General features: G+C 39.4%; 1 protein-coding gene across 5 annotated transcripts in view; it reads right to left on the minus strand.

Moving 5' to 3' along the window:
• ANO10 (anoctamin 10) overlaps positions 1–14401 on the minus strand; it is a 214115-nt gene that overhangs the window by 187174 nt on the left and 12540 nt on the right. For all 5 annotated transcript variants that reach the window (XM_061396157.1, XM_061396153.1, XM_061396156.1 and 2 more), the window contains exons 4-5: positions 13672–13806; positions 2534–2653 (exon numbers count right to left, since the gene is read on the minus strand). In XM_061396157.1, coding sequence (XP_061252141.1) covers positions 2534–2653; positions 13672–13806 — 255 coding nt within the window. The remainder of the gene's footprint in view (positions 1–2533; positions 2654–13671; positions 13807–14401) is intronic.

A 14401-nucleotide genomic window follows, 5' to 3' on the forward strand; every position in this document is an offset into this window, starting at 1 on the left:
TTTTTTTTACTGGCCACACCTCTTGGAATGCACAACTTCCCCAACCAGGGATGGAACCCATGGCCTCTGCAGTGGATGCACAGAGTCTCAACCACTCGACCACCAGGAAGTCTCACAGCCAATGAACCATCTTAATTTGGGGGTTTACTTTATGGTCCCCATTTTTCTCTCACTTTAATACTTTAGCATAATAGGGGTTATTTTCAAAGAAGACTTCCCATCCATAGTATCCTGCTCCCCTGCTACCCAAAGCTATATATTTTCATCATTGTGTCATGGCAAAATTTTCAATACCCTGAAGAAAAATTATTCAAAAGCACAAACAATATTCTACATGTTAACTTCTGGAACAGCCATGGAACACATTTATCTAAACTTTCATACACCCACTGGGCAGAAGAAGGCCAAGCAACCTCACTGTTAATTGTCTGTGAACTCGACACAAGCTAACGCAAAAGAGGTCACACACACTGTGTCCTTTGTCAGCCACATCTACATGGGCGAGTTCTTAGACTGCAAAACTGCCCTGCATTGGGACCAGGGTGGGATGCAGGTGGTAAGGGAGGTGTAATACTCAGAGTTAGTATTTCTTGGTTAATTACATGCAGTTTAAAAAAAAAGAAAAACACAGTGTTTTAAGATAAAGCATCAGATCAGTCTATAAGGATGGTTCAGACTAAACAAAGAAACTATTTTCTTCTATCTGTAATTCTTCTATTAACTCAGGAGCATGTTAAAATTAAAAAAAAAAAAAAAAAGAGGGTATGACAAACTAACCTCAAATGAGAATCAGGTTAAAAGATACCCAAGCAATTAAAAAAAAAAGAAAAAGACACTCATGGGCCTCGGCTCCTAATCAAACCATCTCTCTCTTTTGATCTCAGGACAAGTTCAAGATCTTCCTGAGCCCCAGCTCTCCCAGAGGCCTCAAGACCACTACTACACCCGTGCTCAGCCTTCACCATCAACTCACTTTTCCCCGCTCACTTTCTAAGATATAGCTACTGGAGACTGTCACTTACAAGACCTAGAAGTAATATTTAAATTTACAGCCACCTAAAGGCTCCAAAATCACTGCACATGGTGACTGCAGCCATGAAATTAAAAGATGCTTACTCCTTGGAAGGAAAGTTATGACCAACCTAGATAGCATATTCAAAAGCAGAGACATTACTTTGCCAACAAAGGTTCGTCTAGTCAAGGCTACGGTTTTTCCTGTGGTCATGTATGGATGTGAGAGTTGGACTGTGAAGAAGGCTGAGCGGTGAAGAATTGATGCCTTTGAACTGTGGTGTTGGAGAAGACTCTTGAGAGTCCCTTGGACTGCAAGGAGATCCAACCAGTCCATTCTGAAGGAGATCAGCCCTGGGATTTCTTTGGAAGGAATGATGCTAAAGCTGAAACTCCAGTACTTTGGCCACCTCATGTGAAGAGTTGAGTCACTGGAAAAGACTCTGATGCTGGGAGGGATTGGAGGCAAGAGGAGAAGGGGATGACAGAGGATGAGATGGCTGGATGGCATCACTGACTCGATGGACGTGAGTCTGAGTGAATTCCGGGAGTTGGTGACGGACAGGGAGGCCTGGCATGCTGAGATTCATGGGGTCGCAGAGAGTCAGACATGACTGAGCAACTGAATTGAAGTGAACTGAAAGGCTAAACAAAGTGAAAAAATGTCATATAAGTGAAACATAAAATGATTTTTACATCACCTAGAACTATCAACATTTTTCCTTTCAAAGAATTCAAGTAAAAACTCAAAATGCAATTTCAAAATTGGACCCTAAAATGATTTTTTGCTCATTATGACAATATGATAATGACTGTTTTCAGAAATGGAAACTGGAAAGAAAATTTTAGAGGAATTCCTTTAAACAAAGTCAATAAGGCAATGTTCTTTAAAGAAAAACAGACAGTAATACTTATGGTGAAAGCTACCAACCTAAATATAATCTTTATGCTTAAAAAACACCACTAAACCAAAAAACTTGAACATCCATATTGACATAAGTTTACACAGAATAATGTTCAACATCCACTGAATAAATTAATGGTTATTCTTCTAAGTGTCTTCACAGAAAGTGGACAGATCCAGTAATGCACACCAAGATCCTTATGAATTATCTCAAAAGATGCTTAGGTCTGCTAGTCTGCTGCTAAGAATGAGCAGAGCTTGGCCTACTCCAAATAATTAGTTCTAAAGAAACAGCAATTTTCAAATACGAAATATTCATGGTCAAAGTGGATTCTTACAAACTATGTTCTACAACAAATCAGACACATGCTCAGGATGGCCACTCTGGATTGTCCGTGTCACTGGTGACATTTAATAAAAGCCTGCAATTCACTTCATCTAAAATGATATTAAGAATAAAATAAATAGATCATGCAACCCACCTTATCCTCCTCACCATTTTTTTTTTTTGCCCACACACAGCTGGTGAGTCCTGCCCATCACAGCATTAAACATCCACCCAAGAAGGACATTACCACTGCTGTGTCCTCCTCTAAGAGAGGCAGCACTGACACGTACCTATGGGCTGAAACTTCAAGGTAAATCGAGTATACCAGGTGTCCTCAAGCTTCTTCAGGGCCTCATTGTCATGCAGTGGGAACACCTGAACCACAATGCCAGACGTGAGCAGCCTCCTCACTGCGGAAGGAAATTATGAGATGGGTTTGAGATTTCTCGTGACCACTTTCATTAAAGGCTACCCAGACTCTCCAAGAAAAGGGCTACATAAAGACCAGTACTGTCCTGCCTGCTCCCAAGGGGTATTCTTCTGTTCTTCAGGATGTCAACATCTTTACTATTTCCTTTGTATATGAAAGCAATACAAGTTGATGCAAAATTTTCAATCTTACAGAAATGCACAGATTAGAACTGGAGAGGCCCTGGTTATTCTCTCCCTCCCACAAAAAAAAATAACCACTGTAAATGGCAATTAAGTGTCTAAGCTGACTTCAAAATAAACACCCATAAATATTTATTTTAGATACAAAAGGAACCATTCGCTACACATCATTCTGTAATCTCATGGAGTGGTAGTAAACGATGAATATTTCTCAATGCCAATGTAAATAGAACATGAATATCCTTTTACACGGTGTCATAATATTCCCTTACATGAAGTGCTAAAATTGAACTAACCTTCTATTGAAAAATATTTATTTCCTTTTTTGGCTATTATAAATAATGTTAAAATTCTTGTAGATATAACTTACCCCACGTGCCTATGATTTCCTTGTTATATATACTTAGGAGTGCTAGGTCCAAGAGCAGAGCATACGTGTATCAAACTTAGACACATATTACAAAACAGCCTCTAGAAAAATTTTACTCATCTGTCTTCCCACTACAGTGAAAATAAGATGATGCTCAATTCATGCTCACTGATATGGAGTATTTTCAAAACCATTTTTCTCTTTTCTAATCTGCTAACAAAGGCTTACGTTCACAGCCAGCAAATACCAAAAAAAAAAAAAAAAAGACTTCCTGTTTTCAGCAATCATTTGGTATGATCATAACACTTGTGCACATATCTAGGCGATGAGACAGGCTGGGACCTGGGACCCTTCACAGAAGTGTTTGCACCTGGACAAAAGTCTCTTGCAGCAACAGAATATAAGGGACTAAAACCTACCTTACACAGGCCAGGTGCAAATTATGAACAGTGAGATTCAAAAAGGCCACAAATTGCCACTTCTGAGGTGCTGAGAGCAGAAGCAGGGTACCGCCCTGATCCCTGTACACAGCACCACTGCAGGGGTGGACAGAGCAGGTAAAGCCGCCCTCCATCCTGACCCACCAATCCGCGCCACCCTCATACCTGACCCCGTCCCCTGCCCCGCACCCCCAGGAGCGAGCAAGCGCATGGGTTACTGCTTTCCCATGTGCTGCAGCATGAGTCCCGAGAAAGCCCTGCCTGAATTTCACCTGGCCTCTTATCAATTTCTGTTGAATAAAGAGGCCAAGAACCAAGGTCAGTTACAGAAAGACAAACACATTTAACCGAAGACAATATCCCCCAGTGATAATAAATGAACACGGGGTAATCTTTCACCCATAATTATTTAGAGTGACTCTGGGTGGGCGGGTCTTCGGGTCTTTCCGAGGAAATGTGTTCTGTTCACGGAGAACTCAGATGCATTGCCTGGTGCCCCATCTGGGGAGATGGGGTACTTTTCACACGAGTTCCCAGCAGTTTCTTCCTAAAGACTACGGCTGCTTATAAAATGGAACTCATCAAGAAAGAAAGGCCTGCTGTTTACATCCGTGGATAAGCTCTGAGTTCTTTAAGGTATATCAGCTCATCTCTACTGAGGGCTGCCTTCTTTATCTCCAATCTCCCTTGTTCCCACAGACAAGTGATGAGCATATCAGGCAAGAGTTCCCCAAGGAGGACAGCAAGTAAGTATCTGCAGCATGGAAGAGAAACACGATTTAAGTTTTCCATGTAGATATACTACATGTAACAGAGACGGCATCTCAGGACAGAGGTCCTATTACAAACCCTTCAGTATAATTTTAAAGAAAACGTAACCTCTTAGAAATGGGAGGGGGAAGGATAATAAAGAGGAGATATTTGATACTACCAAATTCTAGGAAAAATTTCATAATTCTAGGAAAAATTATCAATATGATCATGAAGGATAATGTCTTTGGTTAAATTTGTTTGTCTCAGATACGTGTAGAAGTATTAAAATCATACTGGTTAAATGACTGCTGGAAGCAGGAAATGTTTTTCTGGTTTTGATACTTGCTGTTGGTGAACGTAGGCCTTTGTTATCAAGTTAGAAACGATAAAACTGATTTTGAAGATATAAGAAAAAGTATGGATCTCAAAAAAAAAAAAAAGGATTTTTAATAGCTAGTGCTCCTTACAACTATATCTCATGCATAAGTTACACAGAGGGGAAAAGTCTTGAAAAGCTAGGGGTGTGATAAAAAGCCTCGTTCTCCATGACTGAAAAAGGTATATACTCAAAATATCAACAGCTAGAGGAAAAAGGTATATGGTTTAAGTTATATCAGCTCTGGTGCTGTCAAATCCATTTTTTAAAGATTTTTATTCTAAAGCGTTTCAGTGAATTGTTTTCTTCAGCTAACAGGAGTGAAAGTCAATCACTCACATCAGTTCTCATTCTTAGCTCTTACTGAGGGATGCACAGCTGTATCTTATTCTTCTATCACTATCCTTTTCAACTACCACATCAAGTTTAACTTTGAACTGACTTATGGCATCTAAATTACTATTTTACTATTTCTAAGCTCTTTTTAAAGGAATTGTTCCATTCTGCTATAGAAGACATTCAAGGCCTGCATAAAAAGCTGGTTGTAAACCTCTAAAAATAGGGTTGCAAACTAAGGGACTAAGAGAGACTTTAAAGCTTCAAGTCCTAAATTACTGGGTTTCTCTTTACCACCAGTGCCAAAAGCATGGTTCTGGTTTCAGCTTCTAAAAATAGAAGAGGTGTTTTTTTTTTTTTTTTCCTTCAGTCAGTCCTTGGACTTTTCTCTTGTCAGCTAAAAATGTAATTAACATGAGCCTTACCGTCAAAGGAAAATATAATGCTGTCTGTGCCTGTTTAAAGAAAGGAACAATTTAGGACTTCCCGGGAGGTCCAGCGGCTGACTCTGTGTTCCCAATGCAGGGGGCCCAGGTTCGATCCCTGCTCTCTCTGGTTGGGCAACTAGATCCCACATGCTGCAGCTAAGAGTTCGCATACTGCAACAAAGATCCCACGTGCCGAAATCAAGACCCGGTGCAGCCAAACAAATAAAAATAAATATTAAGAAATAAAGAAAGGAACAATTTAAACCCAGATTCCTTTAAGAATGCTGAATGGTCCACTGTCAAGCACTAGGACTATTACTATTACAGCCATTACTAACCACAATCTAATTTGAGGGAGACTGTAACTTGGCTTATACTAGGACCCTCTAAATAAAATAACACAATGACAATACTAACACAGCCTTCAGTTAATGTGACATAAAAGTAAACACAGAAGTCCCTCTCACAATTCTTACAGTGTCTCTTTGCGACGGGGAGGAACAGGTGATGGTTCCTGCAATCCAGCAGAGGGGTGATGAACACACAGCACCCACAGGGAGACGAGGCTGCACGGGGAACACAGGGTCCCTGCCGCCCCTGCCACTGGCCCCCGTCCCAGGCCCTGCCTACATCTAGGGCTCAGATGTGAACAGACCCCTCCTGTCTCAAAGAGGAACAAACTGCTTCTCAGGGACACCTGTGCTTTCAAAATGCATTTTTATATTCTGGTATTGTTTTAGTCCCTGCTTAACATAATAACTGCAAATATGTATGTGGCAAAACACAGTGTGTGTAGAGACATACAGATATAGATACACAGATATATGGTACGATACCCAGCAATACACACACACACACATCAGTGGTTTGTCTTATATGCATGCCTGCTACAGGGTATTTACTTGACATTCTCTCTATTATTCTCATAAGGCAATAATTTTAGAAGACAGAATATATCTGACCACTCTAATTTATCCATCTGTATACATAAGATATTCAGAGATGGTTGCTGCTAAGTCGCTTCAGTCGTGTCCGACTCTGTGCGACCCCAGAGATGGCAGCCCACCAGGCTGCCCCGTCCCTGGGATTCTCCAGGCGAGAACTCTGGAGTGGGTTGCCATTTCCTTCTCCAACGCATGAAAGTGAAAAGTGAAAGTGAAGTCGTTCAGTCACGTTCGACTCTAAGCGACCCCATGGACTGCAGCCCACCAGGCTCCTGCGTCCATGGGATTTTCCAGGCAAGAGTACTGGAGTGGGGTGCCATTGCCCTCTCCGTCAGAGGTAGTTATTGTCCTAAAAAAGAATAACACAAGAGATTGCCACACCCCATCCATCAAAACATGACAATCATCTGATAGACATTTTGAGACAGAGCTTTTACCTAAACTAAATAATATCCCTTAGGATAAAGTTAATACATAAGAAAGTCTCCACTCTCTCAATGCCTCTTTATAAAGAAAATTTTTCGCTAGGTTACCTGCATGACTGTTAATTACTAGGAATCAACAGGCAAAGGCAGTCAGAGAGCCTGAGATCTCAGCTCACACAGACAACTAGAAAAGGGATGCCCCCAGATGGGCCGCTGACGACTAAGACACACGTATAACCAGAAACAGAATGTGGCCCTCCTGGTGACAAGTGGTGGCAGAAAGACATCCCTGTCCTGTTCTTCTTCATGAGGTCAAATTAAAAACAACAAAGGAAATAAGAACCATAAAGGTAAACCCTACTTTTGATGATAGTAAAACAAATGAACAAACAAACAAAAAAAACTATAAAGTGAAAACAGAAACTGAAAAGTGGCCTTAAAAATCAGCCCAGCGTTCTAAGCTAAGAGCAAGCTGGGTCCAAGCAGGCAGGGGGCAGGGTTCTCCTGCACACTGAGGGGTGGGGAACTACTGTCCCCATACCCAGAATGCAGGCTAAGGGGGTGCTCCTTGCCTGGGACCACAGCCAGACCAGAGACACAAGGCTGGAGGAGGGAAAGGACACGTCTGCCGTCTTGGGAAAAGCGCTGCCTACTGGGGCGGAGGGATGGACACAGGCAGCACAGCAGCTGTGGTCTTGGTTGGCCACAGACAGACGGAAAGGTCAAACCCAGCAACACTCCTCTTAAGAACAGGGCTCCAGGGATTTAACCCTCCCTGGTGGTCCAGTGGTTAAGAGTCCACCTTCTAAGGCAGGGGATGAGGGTTCCATCCCTGGTCTGGGAACGAAGATCCCACATACCACAGAGCAGCTAAACCCATACACCACAACTACTGAGGCCAAGCGCTGTAACAAAAACATCCTGCATGATGCAACTAAGACCCAACACAGTCAAATCAATGAAGAAATAAAGAAAAGGGCTCCACGGAGGCTCTAAGATCGCTCAAGGAGAACACACTGTCAGGCAGAATCCCAGTTCCTGACCACCGCAGTTCCTGACTGGAGGCCCCCCAACATTGCCTCTTCCCAATATACACACTTCCTTCCCAGAAGAGCTGGTTTGGAAAAAATAGGGGTTCATTAAAAAAATAAGCAAATGCCACAAAGAAACTGACATCAACTATGCAAGAATACTATCAGAGAAAAGAGGAAAGTCATTTTTTTAAAAGGCAGAGAAGAAACACAGCAAAAACATTACAGCATAGAGCAAAGAAAAATTATGGAATTCTTCAAGGAGTTAATGAAATTAAAGCAAGCCACATCTCTGAAATTAAAATCAAGGAAAACCTATGAGAGCTGAAAGGGGGAGCCTGGAAAAGCAAAATATCAGAAAAATAAAACTATTACAGATACAAAGAAAGTCAGAGTAAAAGCTACTGAAGAAGTAAAGACTCAAAGAACAAAGCTGGAAAATGGTAAACATGCCTAAAAAATTACATAAAAACTTTAAAATATTTCAGAGAATATATATATATATATATATATATGTATATGTATATGTATATACATTACATCGGAGAAGGTAATGGCACCCCACTCCAGTACTCTTGCCTGGAAAATCCCATGGACGCAGGAGCCTGGTGGGCTACAGTCCATGGGTTTGCGCAGAGTCGGACACGACTGAGCGACTTCACTTTCACTTTTCACTTTCATGAACTGGAGAAGGAAATGACAACCCACTCCAGTGTTCTTGCCTGGAGAATCCCAGGGACCGGGGAGCCTGGTGGGCTGCCGTCTCTGGGGTCGCACAGAGTCGGACACGACTGAAGCGACTTAGCAGCAGCAGCAGCATACATTACATACATATATATATACACACACACACATACACAAATGGCATTCTTAAAGACAAGAACAGAAAATAAAACCAAATAACTCTTCAAAGGTAACTGAAGAAAATGTTTTTGAAATCATGCTAATCTTTAATCTGCACAGTAAAGACGATATGTCCAACAAAAAACTGCTACAAGATAATTAACATCAAGACATACACAGATAACTGGAAATACAGACAAAGAGGAATGATAAGCACCTACATTCAAGTTTCTAGACACCTCCCAAAAGTCATACAGGTCAAAAAGGAGAGCAAGCAAAAGCATCTGTGCCACATGACTAACTCAGAGACAGAGGAAAGTACATAATGCAGTTTACAGGGAAGCCAGGCAGTAGCGAATGAATACACCCTTGGTTCCCGAGTGTACACGGGACATTTTCCAAGACAGACCATATGTTAGGCCTCAACAGATTTAAAAAGATATGGATTATAAAAAGTATCCTCTGACCACAGCGGGATGAAGTCGGAAATCAATAACAGAAGGAAAACTGAGGAATTCACAAATGTGTGTAAAGTAAACATCACATTCTGAAACAGCCAGTGGGTCAAGGAAGAAACTACAGGGGAAATTAGGAAATACCTAGAAATGAATGAAAACCAAACATCATATACCAAAACATATGGGACACAGAGAAAGCAAGTCTAACAGGGCAGTTAGTAGCAATAAATGCGTATATTTAAAAACAAGAAAGATCTCAAATAACAACTAACTTTACTATTAAGGAATTAGAAGAAGAAGAGTAATTTAAACCCAAAACTAGCAGAAGGAAGAAAAAAAAAAAAGACTGGAACAGAGATAAATCAAACAGGATAGAAAGATAACAGAGAAAATTACAAAAACCAAAAGTTGGTTCTTTGAAAAGATCAACAAAACTGACAAATCTTTAGCTAGATGAACTGAGAAAAACAGACCACATAAAACTACTAAAATCAGAGATGAAAATGGGTGCGTTACTATCGATTCTAAAGAAATCAGAAAGATTGTAGAGTATACTATGACTACACCGACAAACTGGCTAGCCTAGAGGAAATGGACAAATTCCTAGAAACACAAAACATAGCAAAACTCAATCAGCAAGGAAGAGAAAATGTGAACAGATTTATAATTATAAAGCAGTAACTAAAAAAAAATCTCATGACAAAGAAAAAACCAGAACTTGATACCTTTACTGGTGAATTTTACCACTATTTAAAGGAAAACTAATACCAATCCTTCTCCAATTTTCCCCAAAAATTTAAGAGGAAGGAACACTACTAACTCACTCTATGAGGCCAGAATTACCCTGACACAAAGTCAGACAAAAGCACTACAAGAAGAGAAAACTATAGACCAATATCCCTTAAGAACATTGATGCAAAAATCCTCAGCAAAATACTAGCAAAGTCAACTCGGCAACATGTTAAAAGGATTATATACCATGACAAGTGGGATTTATTCTGAGAATTCAAGGATAGTTCAATATACTAAAATCAGTCTATGTAATACATCACATTAACAGAATGAAGGGGAGAAAAAAAAACAACCCACATCATGTTGAATGGTGAAAGAATAAAAGTTTTTCTCTAAAATCAGAAATAAGACAAAGATGACCACTTTCATCACTTTTATTCAACATGTTATTGGAAGTTTTAGCCTGAGCAAATAGGCAAGTAAAGGAAATAAAAGACATCAACACGGAAAAGTTAGAAGTTAAATTGTCTCTGTTCACAGATGATATCATCTTATATGTAGAAAACCCTAAAATTTCCACAAAAATACTATCAAAGCCAATAAATGAAGTCAGTAAAGTAGCAGGACACAAAGTCAGCACCTAAAAATCAGTTTCATCTCTATACACTAACAATGAACTATCTGAAAAGATAATTATGAAAATAATTCTATTTTCAATAACATCATGTAGAATAAAATACTTAGGAATTAACAAAGGAGGTGAAGGGCTTTCCTAGTGGCTCAGATGGTAAAAAATCTGTCTCCAGTGTGGGAGACCCAGGTTGAATCCCTGGGTTGGGAAGATTCCCTGGAGAAGAAAATGGCAACCCACTCCAGTATTCTTGCCTGGAGAATCCCATGGATGGAGGAGCCTGGAAGGCTCCAGTCCATGGCATCGCAAAGTCAGACACGACTGAGCTACTGACACACAACACACAACAAGGAGATGAAAGATTATACAAATAAAAACTATAAAACAATGCTGTAAGAAATAAAACATATATAGAGACATACCCCATATCCATGGGAGTTTATCTTGTTAAAATGTCAGTACTATCCAAAGTAATCTACAGATACAATGCAATTCCTACCAAAATCCCAATGATGTCTTCTGCAAAATTAGAAACACCCATCCTAAAACACATATCAAATTTCAGGGAAACTCAAACAGCCAGAACAATTTTAAAAAACAAAAGCAAAACTTCCTTATTTCAAAACTTACCACAAAGCCATAATAATCAAAACAGTGTCATACTAGCATACAGACAGACTATACAGGCCAAAGGAATAGAAGAGAGAGCTCAGAAATGAACCCTCACGTATGTGGTCAAATGATTTTTACAGGAGTACCAGGGCGACTGAATGAGTGAAGAATAGTTTTTGACAAATGGGTGGTAGGAAAACTGCATATCCACATGCCAAAGACTGAAGTTGCTTAACACCATACACAAAAATTAAGTCAAAATGGATTAAAAACCTAAACATAAAATCCAAAACTATAAAGTTCCTAACATAAAACACAGAGAATAAGCTTTAGGACGGTGTCTTTGGCGATAATTTCTTAGATATGAACCAAAGGTACAGGAAAATGTTAAAATTTTGTGCATCAAAACAGAGTATCACCAAAGTAAAAACTGGCAGCCCACAGAATGGGAGAAAACATCTGGAGAAAAACATTTGCATAGCATATATCTCATAAGGGATTAATATCCAGAATACATAGAGAATGCCTAAAACTCAACAATCACAACAAAAACTTGATTCAAAAATAGGCAAAGGACATACACAGACATTTCTCCAAAGACATTTACTCAGTATCAACAGTCACTAGGTAAGTGCAAGTCAAAAACTGCAATGAGATAGCACCTCATACCTGTTAAGATGGCTACTATCAAAATATCAGAACATAATAACTGTGGGCAAGGAAGTGGAGAAACTGCAATGCTGTACACTGCTGGCGGGAATCTGAAATGGTACAGTCCCTGTGGAAAACAGGATGCAAGTACTTCAGAAAAATTAAAAATAGAATTACCATATGATCCAGGAAGTCCATTTCTTGTTATATACCAAAAAGAATTGAAAGCAGGATCTCAAAGAAATATGTGCATACCCATGGTCATTACATCATTACTCACAATAACCAAAAAGCAGAGGCAACCCAAGCAGCCACTGATGAAGGAATGAATAAACAATATGCGGTACCTACATACAATGGAACACTGGGTAGTCTTAAGTAGAAGGGAATTCTGACATCTGCTACAACAAAGATAAACCTGGAGGACATTACACCAAGTGAAATATGCCAGTCACAAAAAGAGAAACACTGTGATTTCACTTATTTGAGATACATAGAACAGTCAAAACCACCAAGACAGAAGTAAAATGGCGGTTGCCAGGTCTTAGAGCAAGACAAGGTGGGAGAGTGATTATTTAACGGATACAGAGTGTCAGTTTCACAAGATGGAAAGAACTGTGGAGATGGACGGTGTTGATGGCTGTAAAACATTATGAATGTATTTAATACCAGTGAACTGTACATTTAAAAGTTTTGGAAATGGTAAATTTTATGTTATATGTACTTCAGCACATTAAAAAAAGAGAGAGAAACTTAAGAGATAATAACAACAACAACAACAAAAAGAGTGATCTATGATTGGATCTTGGTTTAAACAAACTATCTGGTGACAAGTGAGAAAGTCTGAATATGGACTGACTCGGGCACCCGTCCTCCTGGATGACACTGACTGTTACAAGGAAAGGAGACTGGGGACACAGAAACTGGTATGTTTAAAGAATTTCTTAGGCAGCAAAAATGTTCTGGGCCTTGCTATTATCTGGGTTTCAGGAAAATTTGGAATTACATGTCATAAATACTTTCAGTCTACAAACTGATATTTTCATTCAAACGGAATTATACAAAATCAGAAAGTTACAAACTGCTAGTTTGCATTCAGGTATGATGTCCCACTGTGACTCTTAAGTCTTTCTATGTTTGTATCTGTTCATACCCAGTGAGATGAGAGGAGATGGAAAGAAGGCTCCAGGAAAAGACCATGTGTCTAGTTTTTATTCCTCTACAGATTTTCATTACACTATAATGTCTGGGCATACGGTAAACTTGGCTAATTTTAACTGAGTAATATGCAAATGCATTCACACTGAATTTTAAGCTTACTGAATGCTGTGAACCTTGATAAAGAAGAAGTTGAGAACCATAAAGAACAAATAAGTTGATCTAAAGCTACAACATCATGAAGGTCTAAAGGCAAAATATATAATGGTGAAAAAATAAATTATTGTAAAGTTGTGTAAGTTTTTCAGTAAGGGTGGAAAAAGTCATTATAATTTGTTATTTACTAAGCAAAATATAATTGCATTATGGAGGAGCCTGGTAGGCTATAGTCCATGGGGTCGCTAAGGGTCGGACACGACTGAGCAACTTCCCTTTCACTTTTCACTTTCATGCATTGGAGAAGGAAATGGCAACCCACTCCAGTGTTCTTGCCTGGAGAATCCCAAGGATGGGGGAGCCCGGTGGGCTTCCGTCTCTGGGGTCGCACAGAGTCGGACACAACTGAAGCCACTTAGCAGCAGCAGCAGCAGAATGTATATTCATGAAATTAGTTGATACAATGACTCACATAATGATTTTCCTGGGTACAATTTTGCCTGGGGGTAACCAGGGATCATTTTTTCATCTCTGGCTCGAAGATTTTCAAGTTCATGTTTGATAATGAATTGACGTTCTGCCATGCTGAGGAAATCATCATTATCATCTAAAACAAAACAAAAATTCATAGTTATTTTCTCAGTATTAGCCAAAATAAAATCTAAAATATTCAAATACCCTGGGATTATGAAATAATGGTATAGACAATAAGTAATTACCATAAAGAGTAATCCAAGTAATAAAAATTACATAGAAAAGGATATAAGAATAAAAATATTCTAAATGTCTTCACATAATACAGTTCTTCAATCATTACGCTAATGATTATATGGTTCAAACAACCAAATGGTAGACACTTGCTTGCCCTCATTTAACTGAAATGAACAGAAAGTAATATATTCTTTAATTTTAACAATATTTTTATTTAGGAATGGATCTGAAGTTTGCCTACAAGGCAAATTCTCTTCCAAACTCTCAAGCCCAGGCCAATTTCCTTGTGGAATCCAACATCCCTCACATACATGAAGAAGAAAGCCTGATAAGAAAATAGTGTCATTTTTTGACAGGTGAATCCCCTCAAATATGGTGAATTTCACCTCAATCATTTATTTACCAATATACAAAAATCCAGAGCGACTGAGTCTGAAGAAGTCCAATTGTATCTTCTAACTCTGAAAGACCCTGGAAGGGACCAGTTCTGA

Source organism: Bos javanicus, chromosome 22 (assembly GCF_032452875.1).
Source record: "Bos javanicus breed banteng chromosome 22, ARS-OSU_banteng_1.0, whole genome shotgun sequence".
Classification (NCBI taxonomy): Eukaryota; Metazoa; Chordata; class Mammalia; order Artiodactyla; family Bovidae; genus Bos; species Bos javanicus.